General features: G+C 40.2%; 2 protein-coding genes across 4 annotated transcripts in view; one reads left to right on the top strand and one right to left on the bottom strand.

Moving 5' to 3' along the window:
* The window catches only part of TXK (TXK tyrosine kinase), a 60845-nt gene extending 51115 nt beyond the window's left edge, over window positions 1-9730 (top strand). For 2 of the 3 annotated variants that reach the window (XM_070372362.1, XM_070372363.1), the window contains 5 exons: window positions 28-244; window positions 2974-3038; window positions 4042-4160; window positions 5646-5803; window positions 8706-9730. In XM_070372362.1, the coding sequence (XP_070228463.1) occupies window positions 28-244; window positions 2974-3038; window positions 4042-4160; window positions 5646-5803; window positions 8706-8774 (628 nt within the window). In that variant the 3' untranslated portion in view covers window positions 8775-9730. The remainder of the gene's footprint in view (window positions 1-27; window positions 245-2973; window positions 3039-4041; window positions 4161-5645; window positions 5804-8705) is intronic. The other variant, XM_005904585.2, reaches the window with a different exon arrangement.
* Window positions 9731-18044: 8314 nt separating this feature from the next.
* Window positions 18045-23321, bottom strand: part of NIPAL1 (NIPA like domain containing 1) — a 31608-nt gene continuing 26331 nt past the window's right edge. Inside the window, exon 6 of the mRNA XM_005904586.2 lies at window positions 18045-23044. Within this exon, the coding sequence (XP_005904648.1) occupies window positions 22428-23044 (617 nt within the window). The 3' untranslated portion in view covers window positions 18045-22427. The remainder of the gene's footprint in view (window positions 23045-23321) is intronic.

Genomic DNA, 23321 nt, shown 5'->3' with positions numbered 1-23321 from the left:
CTCATGGGTCTATGTTTTCTTCCACAGGAAGTTATCTCATTCGAAGCTGGTTCAGCTTTATGGAGTGTGTATACAGCAGAAGCCCCTTTACATTGTGACAGAGTTTATGGAACATGGCTGCCTGCTTAACTATCTGAGAGAGAGAAAAGGAAAGCTCAGCAAGGAGATACTACTGAGTGTGTGCCAAGATATCTGTGAAGGAATGGAGTATCTGGAGAGAAACTGCTTTATCCATAGGGATTTAGTAAGTACAGTGCAAATTTGCTGACTATTTTGTGTATTAAACATATATTCAGAAGGACATGATAAGTTAGGACTTTCAACACTTTGAATAATGCATCCTTTGGCTTAATTTTAAAACATTTTTCTATTTGTGTAATTTGTTGGGAAATGTAGCTTAATTTTCTATTGCCTACTGATGCTGTAACCAAGTAAGATGTTACTCTACATATGTCTTGAACTAATTATTCACCAACAAATCAACTACTTTCCTTTCCTCTCTCCCCCTTTCTTTGTCCTTCTCTTACTGCTATCTTTATTTCAACTAATAATCTAATACATATTAAGTGCCTGTATATGACAAGCTCTCTGCCAGGTGCTGGAGGACCATGCTGAAGCCCCAGCCCCAGTGGGTCTCACCCAGGGGGCGAAACTGCCTCCAGGTGGAGGTGGTTTGGTTCTTACAGCATCATAAAAGCACCACTGGCATTATTGAGAGGGACTCGAAATGTTAAACCATTCTGTTCTGTATCGCTCAGAACAACCCTCCAACAAACAAGATCAAAGCTTGTTTTACCTCAGAAGCAAATAGCTCTGCTTCCCTGCCTTGCTACCTCCCCTTGAAAAACATTTTCTGTCTGCTCCGTATTTATTCATGATATTCGTACTATTCCTTCTGTGTCCTTTCATGTCTCGTTTCTAAGTTCCTAAATTAAATCCAATGAAAATTTGAGAATTTATGAGAAGTCCCTGTTACTGACACTTACAGGTAATCCTGAACTTTCATCAGCCATGACTGCTGCTGCTGCTGCTAAGTTGCTTCAGTTGTGTCCGACTCTGTGCGACCCCACAGACGGCAGCCCACCAGGCTCCTCCGTCCCTGGGATTCTCCAGGCAAGAACACTGGAGTGGGTTGCCATTTCCTTCTCCAATGCATGAAAGTGAAAAGTGAAAGTGAAGTCGCTCAGTCATGTCCAACCCTTAGCGACCCCAATGGACTGTCATTCAGGCTGGACTATTTTGGGGAAAGAAAGGGGTCATAATTTCATTAGCCCCAGCACACCATTGCTTGTCCTACACATGATTTAAAGCTCTCATTGGCATTTATTATTTACTACCTCCTTTAATAATTGTTTACATTGTTTATGCAAATATTAGACTCCAGACTCCTTGACATCAAGGCGTAGACTTCTGAGCTGCAGTTCAGTGTCATTAGAGTGCAAGTTGCTGAGCAATGGCTCTCAAACTTAGCTGGGCATTAGAATCATCTGGGAGCTTTAAAACATCACAGTACCGAGCCCATACCACCAACCAATGAAATTAGAATCTTTGGGGCTAAAATCTAGTGATCAACTGTTTTGGAAAATTTCCCTGATAAGTTTGTTATGTAGTCAAGATGGCATACCCTGCCTCAGCTAGTTGAAATCTCACCTTTGTTTCTTACTAGACATGTGACCTTAAGTTAGTTAACTAGTCAAGTGGTGTTAATTATAGCACCTCCTTCCTATGGGCTTACTGGGAGGATTACGTGGATTAATATGTGTAAGCACTTAAAGCAAAAGCTCCACCATTGTTTTACACGCTTCATGACACATTCCCCAGTGTCTGGCCGTTGAGCCAGACTGAGTTGCCGTTGAGCGCACATTTTGTTGGATGGATATGGTATCAGTTCCACCTAACTCACCTTCCTAGTCTCTGTGGTTTGTCCTCCCCATAAAGATTAGAATTCAAAATTCAGTCAGGTGATGGTTGAGGTAATTCCATTTGCTCCAGCTGTCTTCTTGCAGACCTGCCTAGTCTTGGTTCCTTCCTCGATCACTTTCTTTTGTGTCCTGTCTTCTCCACCTACATGCCACTCAAGATATATTAGCTAACAATGCGTGTGTTCTCTGTCGAGGGCTTGCCTTGTGGTTTGACTTTGAGATCATTGCTGGCACTTGACAACATCTTCCAGACTGGCTCCAGACTGGCTCTCCATTTCAAGTTTTTTCTTTTGTTTTTGAACTAACTGAACCACAAATTAGCTCAAAAGAGAAAAATTCTGTCAAACCTTTGACCTACATGAGGCTAAAAAATCAAGTCAATGGTTTTTCTGACTAAGCTGACTGAAAATAGATTGTCTTGGCATCAAATAGTTTCTGCATTATATACTACTATATTTAGTTCACTGTGGTTTAATAAATAAGAAAATATCAATTGTAAACAGTTCAGTTCAGTTCAGTTGCTCAGTTGTGTCCGACTCTTTGCGACCCCATGATGTTACATTCAATGAAATGTAAATTTTAAATACAATTTCTTAATTTCTATAAATAATTTTATATAATGAATATCCCAAAGATATATAATGATCTTTTATTTTTCATGCATATTGGACTTTCCTCTTTTTACTTATAAAGGTAAAGTTTTAAATACACACTGTTTTTTATATCAAGATCCATAGTTTTTTACCTCTTAGGTTGAGTTTCTCCTGATACTTGTCAAGGATACTTCTTGAGAAAGATTACACATTTTAAAAAGGAAAAAAGTTAGTTAAAATTTTTCTTTTTTATCATTTCTTAAAAAAAAAACACTAAAATCCATTTCACAAGGGCAGATACATTAAATCCTATGTAGCATCGACAGTTATCACCATGAAGTAACATGGCTGTTCACTCAGATGTAGTGCTGAGCCACAAACGAAATAAGGAAAAGAGTACAAACTCTGTAAAGAAAAAACTTTGTATTCAAACCTGAATTCTTTTCTTCTTTTTATAGGCAGCAAGGAATTGTTTGGTCAGTTCTACATGTATAGTAAAAATTTCGGACTTTGGAATGACAAGGTACATGATATACTTTCTTTCTTTCTTTGCTCATAGTAGGGACTCTTATGTTCGTCTACAGACAAGCTGAAGGTGTTACTGGCATTGCTCTTTCTTCCCTGAGGGAAGTGTTGATGTGGTTGGATATCCTGCTGACCCACTTTGAGTTTTAGCACATGCACCAATTGAGCTATAAGGGAAACTGAGACTGTGGGTTAGTCTTCTGATCTGTCAGGTCATTATTAATAAAAGTATGTCATCCCTTAAGAATAAAAAGAATTTCTTAGTCTACTTATCATATGTAGAAGGTTAAGAGAAAAGTTTTCCTTATATATTTCTGAAATAGAAAAAAAACAAAAAGAATTTGTTTACTCAGCTCTGATTTTGCTATCCTTTTCCTGCATTTCTCTTATCAACTGTAGTAGCTTACAGACAGCAAGGGTGTGAAAACAAGGTTGGAAAACCTTATTTTCAACAACTCAGGGCAATTTATATTTTGAGTCTGCCTCTCTTCAGGTTGCTAGAAATTTAATCCTAGTGATTTCAGGGTTTCTCCCTGGCTCTCTTCAGGGTCAAAATCCAAACTCCTTCTGTCTCATGGGGCCACATACTAGAGATGGCCTGACTGGTCCCTGTTGCTATCCACGGACACTGGCTTCCCTGCAGCCACCATCTTCCTGTTTTGTCCTGGTCTGACTCTTGACACAGGTGGTTGCTGACTCATCCTGAATTTCTGTCTGCAAGATTCCTTCATGCCTGGCATTATTAAACCACAGGCCTGTTTTAGACTGAAGAATTGCTATGGTTTTCTGGGATTCAAATATAAACACAATGGAGGTTTGGTTTAAGGAGGAAACTGTATAAAGGTTACTTTCCCACCTTGATAGCAAGGAGAGAAGGTATCCTTAGCCTTTCTGTGGCAAAATACTTTGTATTTTAGAAATCAGAGTTAACTAAAAGGATTAGAAGTACACAGAACTTAGGGGTGATTAACACAATGTGCTCTGAACTCTGATGGCCCCAGGTACGTTTTGGATGATGAATATGTCAGTTCTTCTGGAGCCAAGTTCCCAGTCAAGTGGTCCCCTCCTGAAGTTTTTCATTTCAACAGATACAGCAGCAAATCTGACGTCTGGTCATTCGGTGAGTGAATTTGATGTTCATTTGTTGGAGCTTTATTGAATAAAATAGAGATTGCTCTTTTAACGTTGATTTCTTGATATTATCTAGCTAAAAGTCTTCTTATAACTGTGTTTCTGTCTCGGGTGTTCTAACACATCAGATTGTCTTTGGCAACTGGTAACCTTCTTACCAAATTTGCCTTTGGGATCTTTCTCTTTCCCACCGAGCACTTGCTGTAAAACCATTACAGAGTCTACTGATTTAGAAAACAAATTCAGCCAAACTTCCCACACCACAGAGACTTGCAAGGAAAACTGATCTTACAGTGTCATTTATTCTTGAGTGTAATTAAGAACCTTCATTGCTTGACTATCAGTGATGCCATCTCATTTACATTATTATTCCCATATTTTGTGAAATTAGACATAGGCTTCCTTGGGGTCTATCAATTGCTATTTATATTGGGTAATGTTCTTCATTGAAAAAGAGATACTGTGGACCCATGTCTGATAGAATTTGTTCTTTGAGTTGACTTCCAGAAAATGGCAGTAAATATATAAATAATCTATCTATTCTCTTTTACCTGGGCCTTCCTGGGTGCCTTCTTAGGTTTTGAGAGACATCTGTACCATCAAAGGGTGTGAATGTTATTGCCCACAATAAGGTTTAGCTTGTATTGATCTCATTAGCTCTCCACTGACATGTGATAGTCTTGGCTGGTGACATTTTAAGCTCTGCTGGAGAGCAGTTGAGTTGTGAGACCAATGATAGCAACATAAGGATCTCATCAATGGTGGTTGTAGAACAATTAGAAACCCTTGAGTTTTACCTGACCACCTGTCTTTCTTCATCACTGAACAGTGAGCTTTTTAAATTCTTAAGAACTTGGACAGGTTTCAATCTTAATTCTGTGGCTCTAACATAAGGGTGGAATCTGATCAATACATAATACATATTTGTAGAATAAGTGAATAATTAAATGAACTCAAAGTGAGAGACTTGAAGGAGCTTCATCAATCATCAATGAGTTTTGAACACCTGCTTATATAAACAGAACCCCTGCCAGCTTTTCTGGGACTCTACTCAGCAGTCTTTCAGTGGAAAGAGGGAAATGCACTCCTCCTGGACAGGAGTTTTCCTAGCCTTAGCAGGCAGTAGGGGATTACACAATATTGTCATTTTCTATGGAATGGTAGAAAGTTTCATTGATGTCAGGGTGTGGAGACATGAATAGTACTTTGAATAAAGATGCTGCCAGCATTTTCTTCCAATAAGGAGGCAGTCAGGACCAACAGAAAAGGGAATAAATTGTTTTCCCTTGGAATATATTCAGTTCAAAACCTACAATGCACAGTATCTGCTTCCTGGACAGAACTGCAGTCATTCTGGATGATCGTAACTCCATGGCTGCAGGAGGGAAATAATGCCTTGTGATTGGAAACAGCTCTTTCAGTTCCAAGTAACCACCTGTCTCTAACCTCTTATTTTAATGTGTTTTATTTTCAGGAGTTTTGATGTGGGAAGTTTTCTCAGAAGGAAAAATGCCTTTTGAAAATAGGTCAAATTTGCAAGTCGTGGAAGCTATTTCTAAAGGCTTCAGGCTGTACCGACCTTACCTGGCACCAATGTCCATATATGAAGTCATGTATAGCTGCTGGCATGAGGTGAGTGCCCTTACTTTCCTACAAAGGTTGGCAGTTCCTGCATCTAAGAGCAGATTATCACCCATGTTACCCCAGGACTCTGTCATGGCAGGAAACGGTTTCTATTTCTTGGTAATGATCCCTGAGAGCTGGAAGTAATTCCACAACAAAAATCATCAACCCATTTTAATAGTGGTCTTTCAACTGAGGAATTCAGTAGCTTTTCTAATTCTTATCTTTCCAGAATTGGTTCCTACAGAAACTCTTGATGTTATTAAAGCCTCCGTGATGAGAGGTTTTACTCCTTTTAAGAACTTCTGGGTGGAAACTTGTTCAATTTTCACGTTGAAAGAGAAGGATGGTGTTCTTATTTACTTCACTCTACTATAATTCATCTTGCTTTTCCAAGGCTAAGAGTAATGGGTTTCATCTCTCCTGTGGCATTTGAGACTGATAGAGAGATTAAACAAGAATAGGAATGAAGGCAGGAAGTGAGCCAGGAACTTGTACTCAGAAAACTCTCTCTCAGGAGGCCAGTTTCTCTTTTACTTGAAATGCCAACCTTAAAAACAAAGCCAGAAGAGTTTACATCCCACCTCTGTCTTTTCTGGGCACAACTCAACACACCCCTCCCCATCATCAGACTCCTCTGTGACTGTGACAGTTCTTCTCTCTTTCCAGTTGACAGTTTCAGCCCAGAATAACTACAGCTGGATGAGGATTTCCTCCTGGCCAAAAAAGAAGTCACTCGACTTCCAATTCACAAACACTAAAAAAATTCAGTATTTCAAAAGTAACGTGGTTGTTTCCATTCCAGAGAAGTATTAATTTTATAAAGATCCCCAGTGTATGAAAATACTTTACATATGATTAACTGCTATGCAAGGAATCTTGAAAGACATAAAAAAAATATTAAGTAAGCTATTAGTAACAAACAGATGTCTGAAGAGCATCTTTGCAATAATCATGTAAATAGCTCAGGAATGTACATGTTTAAAGCAATATACTTGTACATATACACATACAATATAATACTTATTGAGATTTTACATATCTGTGGAGAGGAGACAGAGAAAGGAGTAAATAAGATGCTGACCAGAGGACCAAGTAAACAAGGTGCTTAGACAAGCATCTCTAGACTCAAACATGATTATATTAGCATGGTTATACTTGTTTCCGGAGAAGGCAATGGCACCCCACTCCAGTACTCTTGCCTGGAAAATCCCATGGGCGGAGGAGCCTGGTAGGCTGCAGTCCATGGGGTCGCTAAGACTCGGACATGACTGAGCAACTTCACTTTCCCTTTTCACTTTCATGCATTGGAGAAGGAAATGGCAACCCACTCCAGTGTTCTTGCCTGGAGAATCTCAGGGACGGGGGAGCCTGGTGGGCTGCCGTCTCTGGGGTCACACAGAGTCGGACACGACTGAAGCGACTTAGCAGCAGCAGCACACTTGTTTCATTGGCTCTACTACTGGCACAACCTCAGCACCAGCAACAAGCTCCACTATTTATTCTTGAAGTCTCAAGGAAGACCCTCACATGTGCTCACATATTCTTCTATTCCGTCCTTTAATTGTTAGATTTTCTCTATTTAAAAAATTTAGTTTATTAAAGTATAGTTGACTTACAATGTTGTGCATTAATTGCTGTTGTACAGCAAAGTGATTCAGTTATACATATACGTACATTCTTCTTCTTCCCTGTTATGGTTTATCACAGGACATTGACTATCGTTCCCTGTGTATACAGTAGGACCTTGTTGTTTATCCATTCTGTATATAATAGTTTGCACCTTCTAATCCCAAACTCCCAATCCATCCCTCCTCCACACACCTTCCCCCTTGGCAACTATAAATCTGTTCTCTATGTCTGTGTGTCTGCTTCTTTTTTGTAGATAAGTTCATTTGTTTCATAGTTTATCCACATATAAGTAATATCATATGGTATTTGTCTTTCTCTTTCTGACTGACTTCACTCAGTATGATAATCTTTAGGTCCGTCCATGTTGCTGCACATGGTATTACTTTCTCTTTTTATGGCTGAGTAGTATTCCATTGTATATACGTACCTCATCTTCTTTATCCATTCCTGCATTGACGCATATTTAGGTTGTCTCCTACTCTGTACTTTTATTGATGCCATCGGTTTACAAGCCACTAGGGGTGGTGTCTCCCTACTAACCCTGTTGCCAGGGACCTCTACTACCATGAATATTTCTATTTCCCATGGATTTCAAAGATGCCATGGAGCTTCCTCATGGAGTCAAAGTCAAACCACATCCCACTGTGAAATAGAGAAAAGGCTCTAATCTTCATGGCTGGGAGTTTATTGACTGAGCCTTAAGACAGCACAATCAGTGCTTTAAGACCTGAAAAGGCCCTCATGGAAATATGCCTTTTGCTTTCTGACTAAAATCTGTCTTTCTACAGGGGTCAGGTATAGTGACTAACTGGGGCTGAGCTTGGGGACTTGGGACTCCAGAGGCCCCTCTCTCCCAGCTCTTCCTTTATTCCATGCACATCAAGTCATGCAAACAGATCTCTGGGGCACAGCTGTGGAACGCTCTGTGGTGATGGAAATACGCTATCTGCATTGTCCAATAGGTCAGGCCATACCTGGCTATCAAAGAATTGAAAAGTGGTTAGGGTGACTGAGAACTGAATTTTAAGATGTATCTAATTTCAGTTAATCTAAATAGCCACGTGCGGCTAGTGTTCGCAGCTCTAGCCATTTTATTTTTGAAGCGATCTCTTCCCTTATATTTTCACACCCCTGCCTCGCTCAACTGCCATTCATGCCCTGTGTATCAGCCAAGATATCTGTCTCTTCTGTTCGTGGTGAGCTAGCCTGGATCCGGGTCCAAAGCTGGTCTCCGTGTGAGTCTTAAGCTAAGTTGACTGCCTCCAATTCCCTTTTCCAGAAACCTAAAGGCCGCCCGACGTTTGCTGAGCTGCTACAGGTTCTTACAGAGATTGCAGAAACCTGGTGACCTAAAGGGACTGCCAACCCAGAGGATCATCCTGCAGGACTGTCATGAAAGGAAACCCTGGGTGAAGTCACTGATGGTGAATATCACCCTTTAGAGCCACTGACTCTAAGAAACAGTGCAAAGATTACAGGCTTTTCCAATTTGTTAAAGCTTGAGAGTATTCTGACAATAACTTTTCTACGTATATGTTTGAGAGTGACTTCTAAACTTGGACTATTCTATAATATTCTTTATGTCTCATGCATGAAGAATGAAAAAATTGCTCCATAGTCGTCTTTATAGTGGCTGCTCTTCACGAGAAGCGCCCTGAGAGCCCTAAGGTTACATGAAAACCTTATCCTTAACTGAGGACACTGCTTTACTGAAGAGGAGTGACTTTCGTTTTTACTTTGGTGGTTCATGTGTAGAAGATGAAAATAAATTCTGCCAAATCCTGGAATAAAGGAGCCTCCCCTGCAGGATGTTGTGCTTTTGAGCTGTACAGATCTTTATGAAAAATGCACCTTTACAAGCCACATGAGTGGGCATTCTGGAACTGTCCTTCATAATCTTCCTTATGTTATTTAATAAACTATTTTTGCACAGATTTAATTATTTCAGCAGTTTCCTGTGCTCCAGTATTGAACACTGTTACAGGAGAAAGTCCTTTGAACAGGACCTGGTGAAGTTTCTGTTTCTAGTGAGATCCATTGTCCAGGGCAATTCAGAACCTGCATCTCAGTTCTGAGATTTCACCCTTGGTACCTGTGAAATTGAATAATTGAGGAAGCCTCATTTTATCATAGAGAGTACCTCTGGCACCTTCTAGAAGATGACTTGCTTTTTCCATAAGAATAAAAGGTGGCAAAAGCAAGATATTCAAATGTTACATCAAAGTTCCATTATTTCTGAAGTCCAGGGTTTTAGATTCAAAATGAAACAACCAGTAATCACCATTAAACCTTAATATTTCACGTACCATTTGCAGGAATGACTGGAAATTGATCTTCGTCATCCTCAGTGCTTCAGAAAGGGGAAGCTGCATAGGGGAAAGGGTGCTGCAGAAAGCGGGAGTCATTACCATGAAGTTTAACAATGGGAGGGGCTTTCTAGGTGGCACCTAGTGGTAAAGAACCCGCCTGCCAATGCAGGAAACATAAGAGACATGAGTTTGATCTCTGGGTCGGGAAGATCCCCTGGAGGCGGGGTCATGGCAACCCACTCCAGTATTCTTGCCTGGAGAATCCCCTGGACAGAGGAACTTGGCAGGCTACAACCCATAGGGTCACAAAAAGAGCTGGACACAACTGAGCACACTCGCACTTGGAAATAGAAACTGAGAGCTCTGGGGAGGGCAGCGGAGGAGTAATAGATGCAGGAAAGATAAGCAGAAAACATCCACCATTCTTCTCTTCCCAGTGACTCTCTTGCTTTCTTGGCCATTTAACACTTGGTCCAGCATCCTCACTAGTAATTACTTGGAGCTGTTCAGCTATGATCCCTATTTCCTTAAAGCATGATTGATAAATTGGCGGACTTTGTCAGTATTAAGTGCCAGTTGGCCAGGTTTGTTTTTCTCCAGCACTTTAATGTTTTGAAGTAATCTGGGGTAATTTTTCTCACAACTAACGAGAAAGCTATCGCAGTAAATGAGGATCTTAAGAAAAAGCTGAAAGTCCTTTATAGGTGCCTTCTTTTAGTGCCGGTAGTGGTGGGTTTGGTGACTTCCTGTGTGATAAGCTGTCTGGGAAAGCTGAAAATGCAGGTGAATCGGCTTGGACTGAAGCAGAGTGGTTTCCTTCTGGCACTTGTGCGCATCCACTTATTGACTCATCTCCTGCTCCTCCCCTGTTAACACACACTGTCCCTCGAACATTCCAGGCACCTCCTCACCTCAGGGCTTTTGCATCTGCCTGCCTTTTGCCAGGAGTGCTTCTCCTTGATAGCAACATGGCTTGCCTCCTCATCTCAAGACTGTTGCTAAAAAGTCACCCTCTCTGTTACGCTTTCTTGAATCATCCTATTTAAAACAATAACCCCACCATGGACATTCCCCGTCTCCTTTTTCCATATAATTTTTTATCTATAGCTCTTAACACTATACAAAAAAATCACATATTTCTACTTATTTATTTGGTCTATTGTCTGTCTCATTATCCCTGAAACTGTAACATGTGTGAGGTCAGGCATTTTTGTCTGTTTTGTTCATTGCTATATCCCCAGGTCCTTAAATAGGGCCCGACACAGAGTTAAGCTAAATACTCATGGAATAACCCAATGAAATACAAGTGCTGGAATTATCCAGAGGCTTCATCTTCCAGAGGTGGGGATCCAGTCTGGTAAACAGCTCTCCTCTTGGGATTCTTGGCCAATCCATTGCTTTGCCACACAATAGTGGGCCATTTTTCCTTCTGGTTGTAGTGTATAATCTCAGGTGTTCATCCACTCTTCTTTTTGGTAGAATTCTTACTTTTTCCAGAACAATTTGACTTACCCAGAAATTTTCTATATCTCCTTTTCCCTGTTTACATAGAGAAAATTATGTTTTATTAGGGATTGACTTCAGATTAACAGAAAAAAAATATTCCTGAATAAATCTATAGAGAAATATAAATTCATATAGACACATCAATATTTAATAGAGGAAGTAGATTATCCTGTGTCTACACAAGGATAGAAGTTTCTTCACACTCCTACCAGATGTACAAGCAGCCTGCAGCTATTTTATTTTATCTGAAATTATCCTGTTTTCCTCAGGTGCCCCTACCTGCTTAGGAGTGCTGGGAAATTTTAGCTTAATCTTGTGACTTTAGTCCAGGGCAAAAATGAGAATATTCTCTGTGGGTGAAGTGGGTTGTCTCTCAGATTTTGCCTTTCCTTCTGTTTCTGACAAGGTAGCATCTGGGCAGAGAAGAGAGAGGGGTGACTTTATCCAGGGGGTGATATTCAAAATATTTACCAACTGATTTCTCACAGGCAGACACCAATCAGAATGGATGCTGACCGCCGGTAATCAGTCCAGCCCTGCTGATGGAGACCATGACTATCAGCCCTGGCGAGGTGACCGTGAGGTGCTGACGTGAATAGGAGGGCTGCTTGGATTGGAGCAGTGTCCCCTGGCACCTCTGGTCTCAGCAACACTGCTTATCAGCCTGGTTGCTGCTTGTCCTACTGGCCTTTGCAGACCATGTTGGTGGCTGCAAAGGCCAGTAGGTTGGCCTCTCTTGACTAGCTCAGGATACAGAAGCCTTTCCTGGCTGCCAAAACCTCATCCCAGCTCTTGGTGGCACTGTGGGCCCCTCTTAGGCTCTGCTCTGAGTTCCATTTGTCCCTCGGCCTGGGCGTGTTGTAGCAGAGGCTGCCAGTCACCTTGGCTCTTGAACAATGGGCACCATGACAGTGCTTCTGCTGTCAGTTCATTGAGTTCCTGAGTCTCATCTTGAGTGTGTGTGGGAACTTCTGGGTCTTGTTCATATCACTCAGGGTAGAACAGCTCAGAAAGTTGAAACCCTGCAACTGTGCACTCCCACCCCTCCCCCTTACCACCCTGCCTGACCTTGTTGTGCAGCAGAGTTTATCTTACTATGACTGCTTGCCAGACTTGGGCAGGGACTGTTTGTGAGGGAACCCCTCCAGGAGTCTGAAATATGAATCACAGTAAAAGCCCCCCACTGCCCTTGGCAGTGTCCACCTGGCCTCCCCTGCCTCGGTGGTATCATCAACCCATCTAACATCACTCTCCCAAAGAATATGAGATTTTCACTTCCTTGCCCTGGTTCTCACACATTAGAATGATCCAAGAGCTCACCAAAAATATCTTATTTAACTGCTTTGAGGGGACCCAGGCATTGGTAGTTTTACAACAAAGTGCCCCAAGTGATTCTCATGCAGGGTTGAGAACCGCAGTTGTTAGCCCAGTGGTTCTCAGTGTTCACTGATTATTAGAACCATCTGGGGAGGTTTCATGCTCAGGCAACATCCTACAGCAATGAAATCAGAATCACTAGCACAGGACTTTTTAAGTTCTTTGGCTTATTCCAATAGGAGTCAAATGTGACAACCCTTGTTCTTCCAGGTCAGTTACTCTCAAACGCTAATGTATGCACAATCACCTACGGCCTTTGTCAAAATGCAGGTTCTGATTCAATAGGTCTGAGGTGGGGCCTCAGAGTCTTAGTTACTAAAAAGCTCCCAGCTGATGTCAATAGTGTAGGTCTTTAGACCATATCCTTCTTCCCAAAGGACATTTGCCTTCCCACCCCCACAGACTAACTGGATTCAGAGAGAGGGAAATGGCCTTGTGAGTGAGTGACGTATTTCAAAGTTATTATGCCTATTACATATGTCCTGGTAGTTTTTGGGGTTTTATCTTCCAAAAGTCAGGTAAGATCCTTTATTATTCCTGTTATGAAAGGTTGAAAAATTCAATTTTTAAGGCTGTCTTGTGGCAAGCTTGTTGGTTTAGTTGCTAAGTCACATGTGACTCTTTTATGACTCCATGGACTGTAGCCCACCAGGCTTCTCTGTCCGTGGAATTCTCCAGGCAAGAATGCTGGAGTGGGTTGACATTTCCTTCTCCAGGGGATCTTCCCAACCCAAGGATCGAAGCCACATCTTCTGCATTGGCAGATACGTTCTTAAAGCCCCATGGCAAGCTTACCCACGTGAGAAAGTTCTAATGAGATGCAGCCAGAAGCACCCAAGGATAGCTTCCCTTCCCAAAGGAAGAAACAAGAAGGAAAACTTACGCTTCTTCCTGCTTGGAGCATGGCCTTGAGATCTGGAGGTATAGTAGGTATAGTGACCGTGGATGGGGTTCTCAGATGAAACACAGAAGGACCAGTTAAATTTGAATTTTGGATAATTGACTTTTTTTTCTTTTTTTGGCCACGTTGTGCATGGCTTGCAGGGATCTTAGTTCCCAGACCAGGGATGGACACTGAAAGTGTGGACTCAACCACTGGACCCCCAGGGGGTTCCCAACAAACAGTTTTTCAGTGTGTTGTAGTCTCTTCTGTTGTGGTCACCCTCAGAAATGGATGAACCCCTATCCCAAACTTGGTTCAGATGTTGAGACTGCCGCTGTCATACACGCATCGAGAGAGTGTGAAAGGTTTATGACTCACAGAGTGAGGGTTTCTGCGGACATCAGTGAACACGCTCCCCAGCAGACCCAAAAGTTGACTTGAGAGAGCAGGGAGGGGCAGTTTCCTTGGGGTTTTGTGGCGAGGAGGGGTGGGGCAGAGAGGAAGGGGCTGGGCTGGTGTAGTTTGAACTTCAGCTGCTACAGAAGGAGCAGCGGTTCCTATCAGCTTGCTTGGGCGTGGGCAGAAGGGAAGAAGGCAGTGATGAGGCTTGAAAACTGTCATCAGTTAAACTCTTTATAACAGTGTGTTCCAAAGATTGTAAGGATATTCTTATACTATTTGAGGTATTGTGTGTCTGAAGTTCAAATTCAGCTGGGTGGTGTTTGTTGTTATTAAATCTGACAGCCTTGTCTATGGAGCAGAGAGATACAAAGGGCATGAATCTCTCCATTGTGGCAGCTCTGCATTGCCTGCTTCTATGCTTCTTATTCTATGAAACAAATGAATCCCTATTTCTTTAAGCCAATATTAGTCATTTAATTACCAGAAGCCAAACCTATTCCTAAATGATACATGTCTACTGATTCTTCTATTGGCAGCTATCTTACTATGTGTTTCTTAGGTCCCAATTATGTAGTTCACTTCAAAGATCATTGAAATCTAAGAAATTGAAAACAACCATAGCCACAGAATATACATGCTATATTTCAGCACTTTTTAAAAAACAGCTTTGCCATGGGGCTGTGACTTGGATAGGTGGGGTCTTAGATTAGATCTGTGGTTCTCAAGCCGGGCTGCATATTAAAATCACTGGGGGAACCTCTAACAAAATAGCATGACTGTACCCCGACCCTCACGTGTTCTCTTTGATTGGTTTGGGGTGGGGCCTGGTCTTGGGAAGGTAAAACAGCCTTCTCAGGCGAAAGTAATGTGCAGTCAGGGTCAAAAATCATTGCATGAGATAAAATACTTTATGTATGTTTTCTCTGGGTCAAGACTTATTGTGAAGATTTTTTAAAAGATGGAAAAAAGGGAGAAAAATATCTCAGTGATGCCTGATGACTAACAGCTGTTCAACAGGGGGGCCCCTTACTAAGACATCAGATGCTTTAGTTAGCTTTCCTTTAGCCACCAGCATGGCCAGGAAATCAAAGCCAAGGAGGGCAAAAGGAATACAATGACTTTTTTTTTTTTTTTTTTTTTTACAAAGAGCCAGAAATCCAGAGGCAGGAAGTTTACAGTTTCTCCTCTCTGGATGGCAGTGCTCCCAGGTCTCTTGGGAAGATGTTAAAGATGCTGAGAACCTAGAGAGGATGTACTCATTTTAAAATTATTTTTAAGATTTTTTTTTTTTTAAATGTGGACCACTTTTAAAATCTTAATTGAATTTGTTACAATATTGTTTGCGTTTTGGGATTTTTGGGCAAAAGGCATGTGGGATCTTAGCTCCCGGACCAGGGATTGAACTCACATCCCCTGCATTGGAAGGTGAAGTTTTAACCACTGGACAAGTCCTGAGGAGTTACTGTTTATATCTCATGGAGGAGGGGTGGGGGGCACTCTGCATACAGAATTCATGAAATCTCAGGAAAAGAGCCAGAAATTCATGTATTTTAGGAAGGGCTTTGTTGTTTTGTGGAATCAGCTGGTTGATTGGGGGAAGTGAAAGTCAAGTGAGTTTCTGACCCTGAAATTAAGCCTTGTTTTCTTGTCTGCTTGGAAACCCAACTGGACGTGTTTCTGTTCAGCTACAGGTTTTAGAGCTCAGCCTTTATGTCTCATTGATGATTCTGAAGTCATGGTCTTTCAGAGACACTGGACACACAGATGAGTTTGTCAGAAGGGTTTAATCTTCACTTGGCTAGACTGTAAATTATCCCAATGTTATGAAGGTAAGATCACGTGCTCAGGTCGTTGGTGGGGACATGCTTCTTCCAGCCCCAGCTATGCCACACCATGAAGCAAAACAAATAATATAACACTTGATCTTGTTTGACCAGTTCTTCCATGCCTTTTATTTTTCCTCGAGCAGCAGGGTAATCTCCTATCAGCAGGCACCTCCCCATAAGAAGTGGAAATGCTGCCTGTAACCTGAATTGCATTGAATTCCTTAAGTCCACCTGACCTAAACCAGTTTGGTTCTCACAGTGAAACCATACTGTGGTGTCTCCAATGTTGACCCTCCTTCTTGCCCATGTGAACTCAATCCAGCAGCCTACCTTTGCAGAAAGTCTGTCTCAGTACTTGTTGAAAAGATTGAATCACTGCCTTCCTTAAGTTTACACGCTGCGATCCTGTGATCCCAGACTCTCAAAGAGCCTTGCCCTTTTTCCTGTGCATGCAAGATTACTCAGAAGGAATTAAGTTCAAGTAAGATAACAAGGGTAAATAAAACCACATTCTATCCATAATAATTAAATTTCTGTTTCCTGCAAGGCTTGTCCATTATAACCTAGACTTACCATTCCCTGGATTGGGAGAAGTGTGAACTCTTTTATTCAAATGTACTTTATTTAAACTCTTCTAGTGAAATGATGAAATGTTTATAGTGAAAACAAAGGCAAAAACTAATTGAAAAACAAGGAGACTTTCTGAGTCGGAGAGCTAGTTTGTCCCTTCTTGGTCTGTGAAACAATTTATTTCATTGGGATGTGTTTGAGTTTATTTTCTGAATGTTTGTTGTGCACAATTAACTCAAGGAGGAGCCATATACTTCACCCAGATCCATTCCAGGGAAGATCTAGAGACTTGATTCATAGATGCTAAAGAGTCAGGCCCTGTATTTGGTTTCCATGGTTGGTGAGTCTATAGAAGACATTTACAATGCAATCCACAAGCTTTTTTAAGTATAATACTATTGTACCTAGTTTTCTTTTTAAAAAGTATTGGAATACAGTTGATTTACAATGTTGTATTAGTTTCAGGTATACAGCAAAGTGATTCAGTTTTATATATGTATTCTTTTTTTAAACTTTTTATTTTGTATTGGGGTATAGCTGATTAATAACATTGTAATATTTTCAGGTGAATAGCAAAAAAAATAAAAACCAATAACCAGCCATACATATACATGTATTCATACTCCCCCCAACTCCCCTCCCATCCAGCTGCCACATAACATTGAGCAGAGTTTGATGTGCTATACAGTAGGTCCTTGTTGGTTATTATATATTTTATATACAGTATTTTGTGTACGTTTTAATCCCAATCTCCTGATTTATCCCTCCCCTACCTTCCCCAACTTCCCTTTTGGTAACCATAAATTCGTTATCTAAGTCTGTGAGTCTGTTTCTCTTTTGTAAATAAGTTCATTTGTATCATTTTTTTTAAGATGCCACAAGTAAGATATTAGCATATGATGTCTATCTTTCTCTGACCTATTAATATCATAATCTCTGAAAGTGTGAAAGTTGCTCAGTTGTGTCTGACTCTTTGTGACCCCACAGACTGTAGTCCGTGGAATTCTCCAGGTCAGAATACTGGAGTGGGTAGCCTTTCCCTTTCTCCAGGGGATCTTCCCAATCCAGGGATCGAACCCAGGTCTCCTGCATTGTGGGTGGATTCTTTACCAGCTGAGCCACACAAGGGAAGCCCAAGAATATTGGAGTGGGTAGTCTATCCCTTCCCCAGGGGATCTTCGAGCTATCAGGGAAATGGCATATTGCTGCAAATGGCATTATTTCACTGTTTTTTATGGCTGAGTACTATTCCATTGTGTATACATACCACATCTTCTTTATCTATTCATCTGTTGATGGATACTTAGGTTGCTTCCACATCTTGGCTGTTATAAATAATGCCACAAGCTGTGGGAACAGATTGAGTTTCACGCTGGTGGTCAGAAATTTCTGGCTGGATCACAGAAAGCAGGGTGTGGGAGGGAATTCTGAGAATATGGTACTCATGGCTTTTACCTCCATCTGTCATCCCCTCTGCACCGCACACCTCTCTCCCCGACCCCGCCCCTTGCCCCGTCAAGTGGTTGCTCAGGCCTACATGGTCTTAAGAGCACCCCAGTGCAGAAAACTGGTGTGAAGACTTGCCTCCTGACCACTGGACAAGCTTGAGGTTAGTGACGCTTGGCCTACAGGTTCCTGCCGGCTCCATTCCCAGCCACAGGGGGAGTTCTCCATATGAAACAAAAGTGCTTTAGAACTCAGAGGTTTTCTCCCATATTAAAGGCGTTAATGGAGACTCAGTTTTCCTTCAAGAAGAAAGATTTTTCATGATTTGTAACTGAAGTGGGAAAAGGTGTCTCAGGTGGTCAGCCCTCTCAAAAAGCTTTTTCTGCTTGTTTTTTGGCAAACAAATTCTAGTTGGGAAACATATATTGTTCATTGTTGTAGATAAAATTTAAGACTCTTTGTAACCTAAGCTTACCTCTTAGAGGCTTCCTGTACACTGCAGCCAGGGTACTGTCATGTTTGGTCTACGCTAACACGGCTTGCTGGGGGCAGTTGTAGTTCATTCTAACTCTGGGGAGATGTGTTCCACCAAGCCCTCCTTATATGTGCCTGCATACTGTGGAGTGGGTAGTTTGGGGAGCTTGGGTTTTGGTCCTCATTCTGGCCCTAAGTAGCAATGTGATTTAGGGAACTGCAAATTATTTCTGTTCATTTAAAAAGACACAGGTAAGAAAGAGGCTTTTGTACCCTAGACAATTCATTTCCTTAGAAACAACTGAGAGAGCTGTTCTTAAACATGAAATCAAATTAAAATAAGGAAAGTTGATAAAGTCATGGTGATATGGTCAATACTGATAAAGTTGATAAAGGCATGTGGTCAAGTTCCCCTGGGGCCAGAAAGAGGGTTTGAGAATATAAATTTTAATGTAATGCAGTGCTACCAAATATTGTTATATATTTTTTTCTCTTTCTTGTTTTTCTTTTAAATTTCTGAACTGAGAGGTGATACCATTACACTGACTGTTCAACAAAATTATCAAAAGATAAGACAGTTTCTTCTACTTTTTGTTCAGGTGCCAGATCAGTTAGTTATACAGGAGATGGTTTTGTGCAGAGCCTTTCTCTAAAACATAGACTTTAATTTCAAGGAAAATGACAAAGCATTAAGCACAAAGCATTTTAAACCTCGAACTTTTCTTTTTAATTTTGCCATGGCATAAACTTAACTTCAAGAAACTCAAAACAGAACTTCAACAAGGATAAGTAAGCCACATTATTTTATTACAAATGAAAGATATAGAGAAACATCAAAAGTTGTAAACTTTCTAAAATGCACAGTATTTATAAACATTAGAAAAATAGAAAATTTCATAATCATAATTTTTTAAATTTGAAAATATTTAATATATATTGATATAAGTTATTTTCTACAAAGCTTTATTGGGATGTGAAAAGTGTATTTAGTTTGGTTTTATTAAGAAAAATATTTTTGTCTGACATTTTGTATTGTTGATAATACACTAATAGAATTCATTTTCACTTGAATTATTAAAAATGAACTAAAGTGACAAACTGAGAACAAAAAAGAATTTATGAAAACTGATGACTAATGGTCCTTATCAGTCCAATATTAAGACTATGAGAATTAAAATGTTTCCAAGAGAACTGAATTGTATTGAATGCCTCAATGTCAGGGATAAATGTGAGTGCTTTCCATACACACATATTTGATTTCATACTCTTAAAAATGTTAATTGCATGCTGCCAAATCTAGAGGCTTTATGAACATTTGGAAATCTGAACTAAAAATTAATTAACCATTGATCTAGGAATAAAATTGTAAGTTAGAAAATAAAATGAAACTATTATGTTTACAGAATTACAAAAGGCTTTTCACATAATAAATCTTAAGGTATCTGAGATAAAGTGTATGTATATTAAAATATATACATTTGAAAGTACCAGTTAGACTAACACAGTTAGTCTGAATATAGGGATCCAGCATTGTATTCCTTCTTAGACAACATCTTCCTATTTGGGAAAAAGTATTCTGGGTTTTGGATTTGCAAAATTTTGGTTTTTCAATGCATATGCCCGCCAGAGATTTTTAGAGTTTTTCAAATGTTTCATTGTTTCTCAATATATTTCAACTTATTAGATTTTTCTGAGACTTTCTCCTGGGCATATGTGTCAACACCAGTTCATTATCCATCCCAGGGTACACATGGTTTCTTGTATTCCAGGAACCTTCAAGCTGGGCACAATATACCAAGGGCAAAGCTTTGTAACAGGTGCCCTTGAGGAAATACCTGAAACCAAGATTCAGTTAAACGGAGGACTACCTTGGAGTCAGGTTGGACGCTATGAATTTGCTCACTAAGAAGGTGTCCTGGAGAAAGCAACAGTTTTCAACATAAAAAAAGAAAAACTTTAAATGAGTTTCTACAACTTTTAACACCTACCTTTTTAGAAACCATGTTTTCTATGAACACAAGCTTATATTCATAACTTATGTATCTGATATACAATTTAGATGAAACAGCAATCAACAGAGTAAACATATATTTGACCTGAGGTATCAACCCATGAATCTTCCATGGATTATCAATTTTCAAAAATTTGGAAGGCACTGAATTGCACTCAACACTGCCTGTGTGCTAAGTCACTTCAGTTGTGTCCAGCTCTTTGCAACCCCATGGACTGTAGACTGCCAGTCCCTTCTGTCCATAGGATTCTCCAGGCAAGGACACTGGAGTGGGTTGTCATGCCCTTCTCCAGGAGATCTTCCTAATCCAGGGATTGAACCCGTGTTTCTCATGTCTCCTGCATTAGCAGGCTGGTTCTTTACCACTAGCGCCATCTGGGAAAGTGAAGTGAAGTCACTCAGTCGTGTCGGACTTTTAGCGACCCCATGGACTACAGCCCACCAGGCCCTCCGTCCATGGGATTTTCCAGGCAAGAGTACTGGAGTGGGGTGCCATTGCGCCATCTGGGAAGCCCTATGCCAAAGAGACTATACCAGCACTTTAGAATTTTGCAATCATCTCAGGTCATCACTGTGGATGTCAGTCATAGTTCAACGAAACTGTGGAAATGCTCAAGTCACTTTAATGGAATTCTGAAGGAAAGAATCTACTACTATTACCCAGGATAGACTTGAGCTAGATTACAAACAAATTAACATTTGACATTAGAGAAGAAAAATCCAGTCAAACTGAAGGGTTTTTTTTTTTTTTTCATGTCATAATTTTGGGCTTAGGATTTTTTTGAGAGAAATAACTTTGGTCTAGAAATAATATAGCTAGTTTCTTTTCCATTAAATCAATGAGTGATGAGTAATCTACCCATAAACAGTAAAGATCACCAAAATTGTTACTTCTCCCATGCACTTGGAGTGAGATAGGAAAATTTTATGCATGCTTTAACATGAAAATATATTTCCCTGTACTAAGGTCTTAGTATTTTACCCCGAGGTCTTAGTATTTTGTTTTCTAAGAAGTTAACCCACCTTCCTATTCTCCCCAGATAATTACAATAAAATGGATGGAAAGCATGGCCAGGATGAAATTCAACAGAAAAAGACAATCTACCACTTATTGTGGTAGGATATGTATATTTTTTAAAAGGTTAGTAACCAATTATAATTTCCTTAAGGTGAAAGTGCCAGATTTCAAGAGGACAATTATGATAACTCATTCAGGTCTTTCATAAAGATTTTTCTATTTGTTTCTAGTTTGTGGAAAACCCACCCTTTGGGGATTAAACCTTTGAGAAAAATTGAAGTGTACAATATAATGCTAAAACAATGCAGCAATTACTCTTTGAAAGTCTCTACATCAAAAAGAAAAATGACACTTGGGATAATAATAATAAAAGTAAAGAACAAAATGAATAGAAAGAACTCCAAAGCCAAAATCACTTGTGCTTCTTCAGAAACTCAGTTGTGTCCTGTGTTGTTCAGGTCTGAATTAACCCATGAACATAATCATGTGCATTTGTTTTTGTGAAAAGGAAAAATAGTTTCATTTACCTAAGGTATTAAGTATTTCTCTCTTCCATTCTCCCATTTTAATTGTTAATAAACCTCTATGATATACCAATAAATTACAACTTATAAGCCCTTCATGGGCACATGTGTCTTGCACAGTCTAGCATACCACCGAGCAGATTTCCAACATGTGTGTGTTCTTTAACACTCTTCCTTTTAGCTATTTAGTTTAGAAAGAAGGAAGTTGTAGAGCGAGGGGAAGCATCAGTGATCTCGCTTCTCAGTCTTAATAATTTGAAACTATGACTCATTAGAGTGAAGACTGATATTCTGCTTATCAGTACACAGTTGAGTTTACCTGTGAATTACTGAGAAACTAAGAATAGCAGCCAAAGAAATGACGAGCCACCTGGCAGGTCACACACACTGTGACCAAAAGAAAGAGATTATTCTGAGAGTTATCTAATTCTTTGACTTCTTTCATGCTTAGGGAGTGTTTCAAGTTTGCAGAAATGAAAAACAGCAAAAGTCTTCTGGACCAAAATTTTGATTTTTCAAACTTGATGGCTTATTTGGCCTCATGTGTACATTATTAGTTAGAACTTTAAAAATGCCAGCTTTCCTAATATTTCTTTCAAGAATCAGGTATTCCTTCTCCTCTCCAAGTGTCTCCTGGTGGTTAAAGTCCACGTTTCTAGGGATTTTGACCAGTCCTGCTATACAAGGTAATGTCATCATCGAATCCTGGCACTGAACAGTCTGTGTTCTCTAGTAAGACATATTTGTCTTCACTGCCATTCGCAGAGAGGACTTCTTTCTGAGTAGTGGATGTCAGGTCACTCCAGGTAATGTCAATGTTTTTAAAAGCATGTAGAAGGAAGATGCCATTGATGATGGTGAAGAATCCACTCAAAGTCCCGATGACATCTCCAGCATTCATGCCATACCATTCTTGGAATAAGATGGCGGAGCAAGTCACTACCATGGATGTGAACAACACGTAATAAATGGGAGTCACAAGAGATGTATTAAAGGTGTCCAGTGCCTTGTTGAGATAGTTGATCTGTGTTGCCACCGAAAGCACAAGTACAGCCAACAAAACAAAGACCAGGGGATGCTTATAAACGGGCTTCCATTCCAGTAGTTCCTTAATGGCAATTCCCAGGCCCTTGACAGAGGAAACTGAAAATGCTCCAATCAGTGAACAGATTGATATGTAGACCAATATATTGGTCTGTCCTTTCTTGGGCGCCACAATCAAAATTAGTACCAAGGAGATCACAGTTATGATCACAGCAAAGCAGATAAATCCTGTTAGAAGGAGAAAAGAATTAGACTTTAGAAAATGCCAATAGGGTCAGGTCTTTGTGAAATCTTGTTAGTCATGAGTTTAGGAGCATAAGTGTTTTAGAAAGAGAACCGTGATTAAATTAAAAACAGGAACAGCAACAACATGTTACTGCATGGCTTTTGATATCTCATAATGGACTTTCACAGACATATTTGAACCTCACAGACAACACTATAAGGTACAGCAGGTATTGCCCGATTGACTTTATTTTCAGAATGAGGAAGATGTCAAAGTTTG

This window comes from Bos mutus, chromosome 6 (assembly GCF_027580195.1).
Source record: "Bos mutus isolate GX-2022 chromosome 6, NWIPB_WYAK_1.1, whole genome shotgun sequence".
In the NCBI taxonomy this organism is placed as follows: Eukaryota; Metazoa; Chordata; class Mammalia; order Artiodactyla; family Bovidae; genus Bos; species Bos mutus.
The sequence above is the reverse complement of the archived record's forward strand: the minus strand, read 5'-3'. Positions and strand labels throughout refer to the sequence as shown.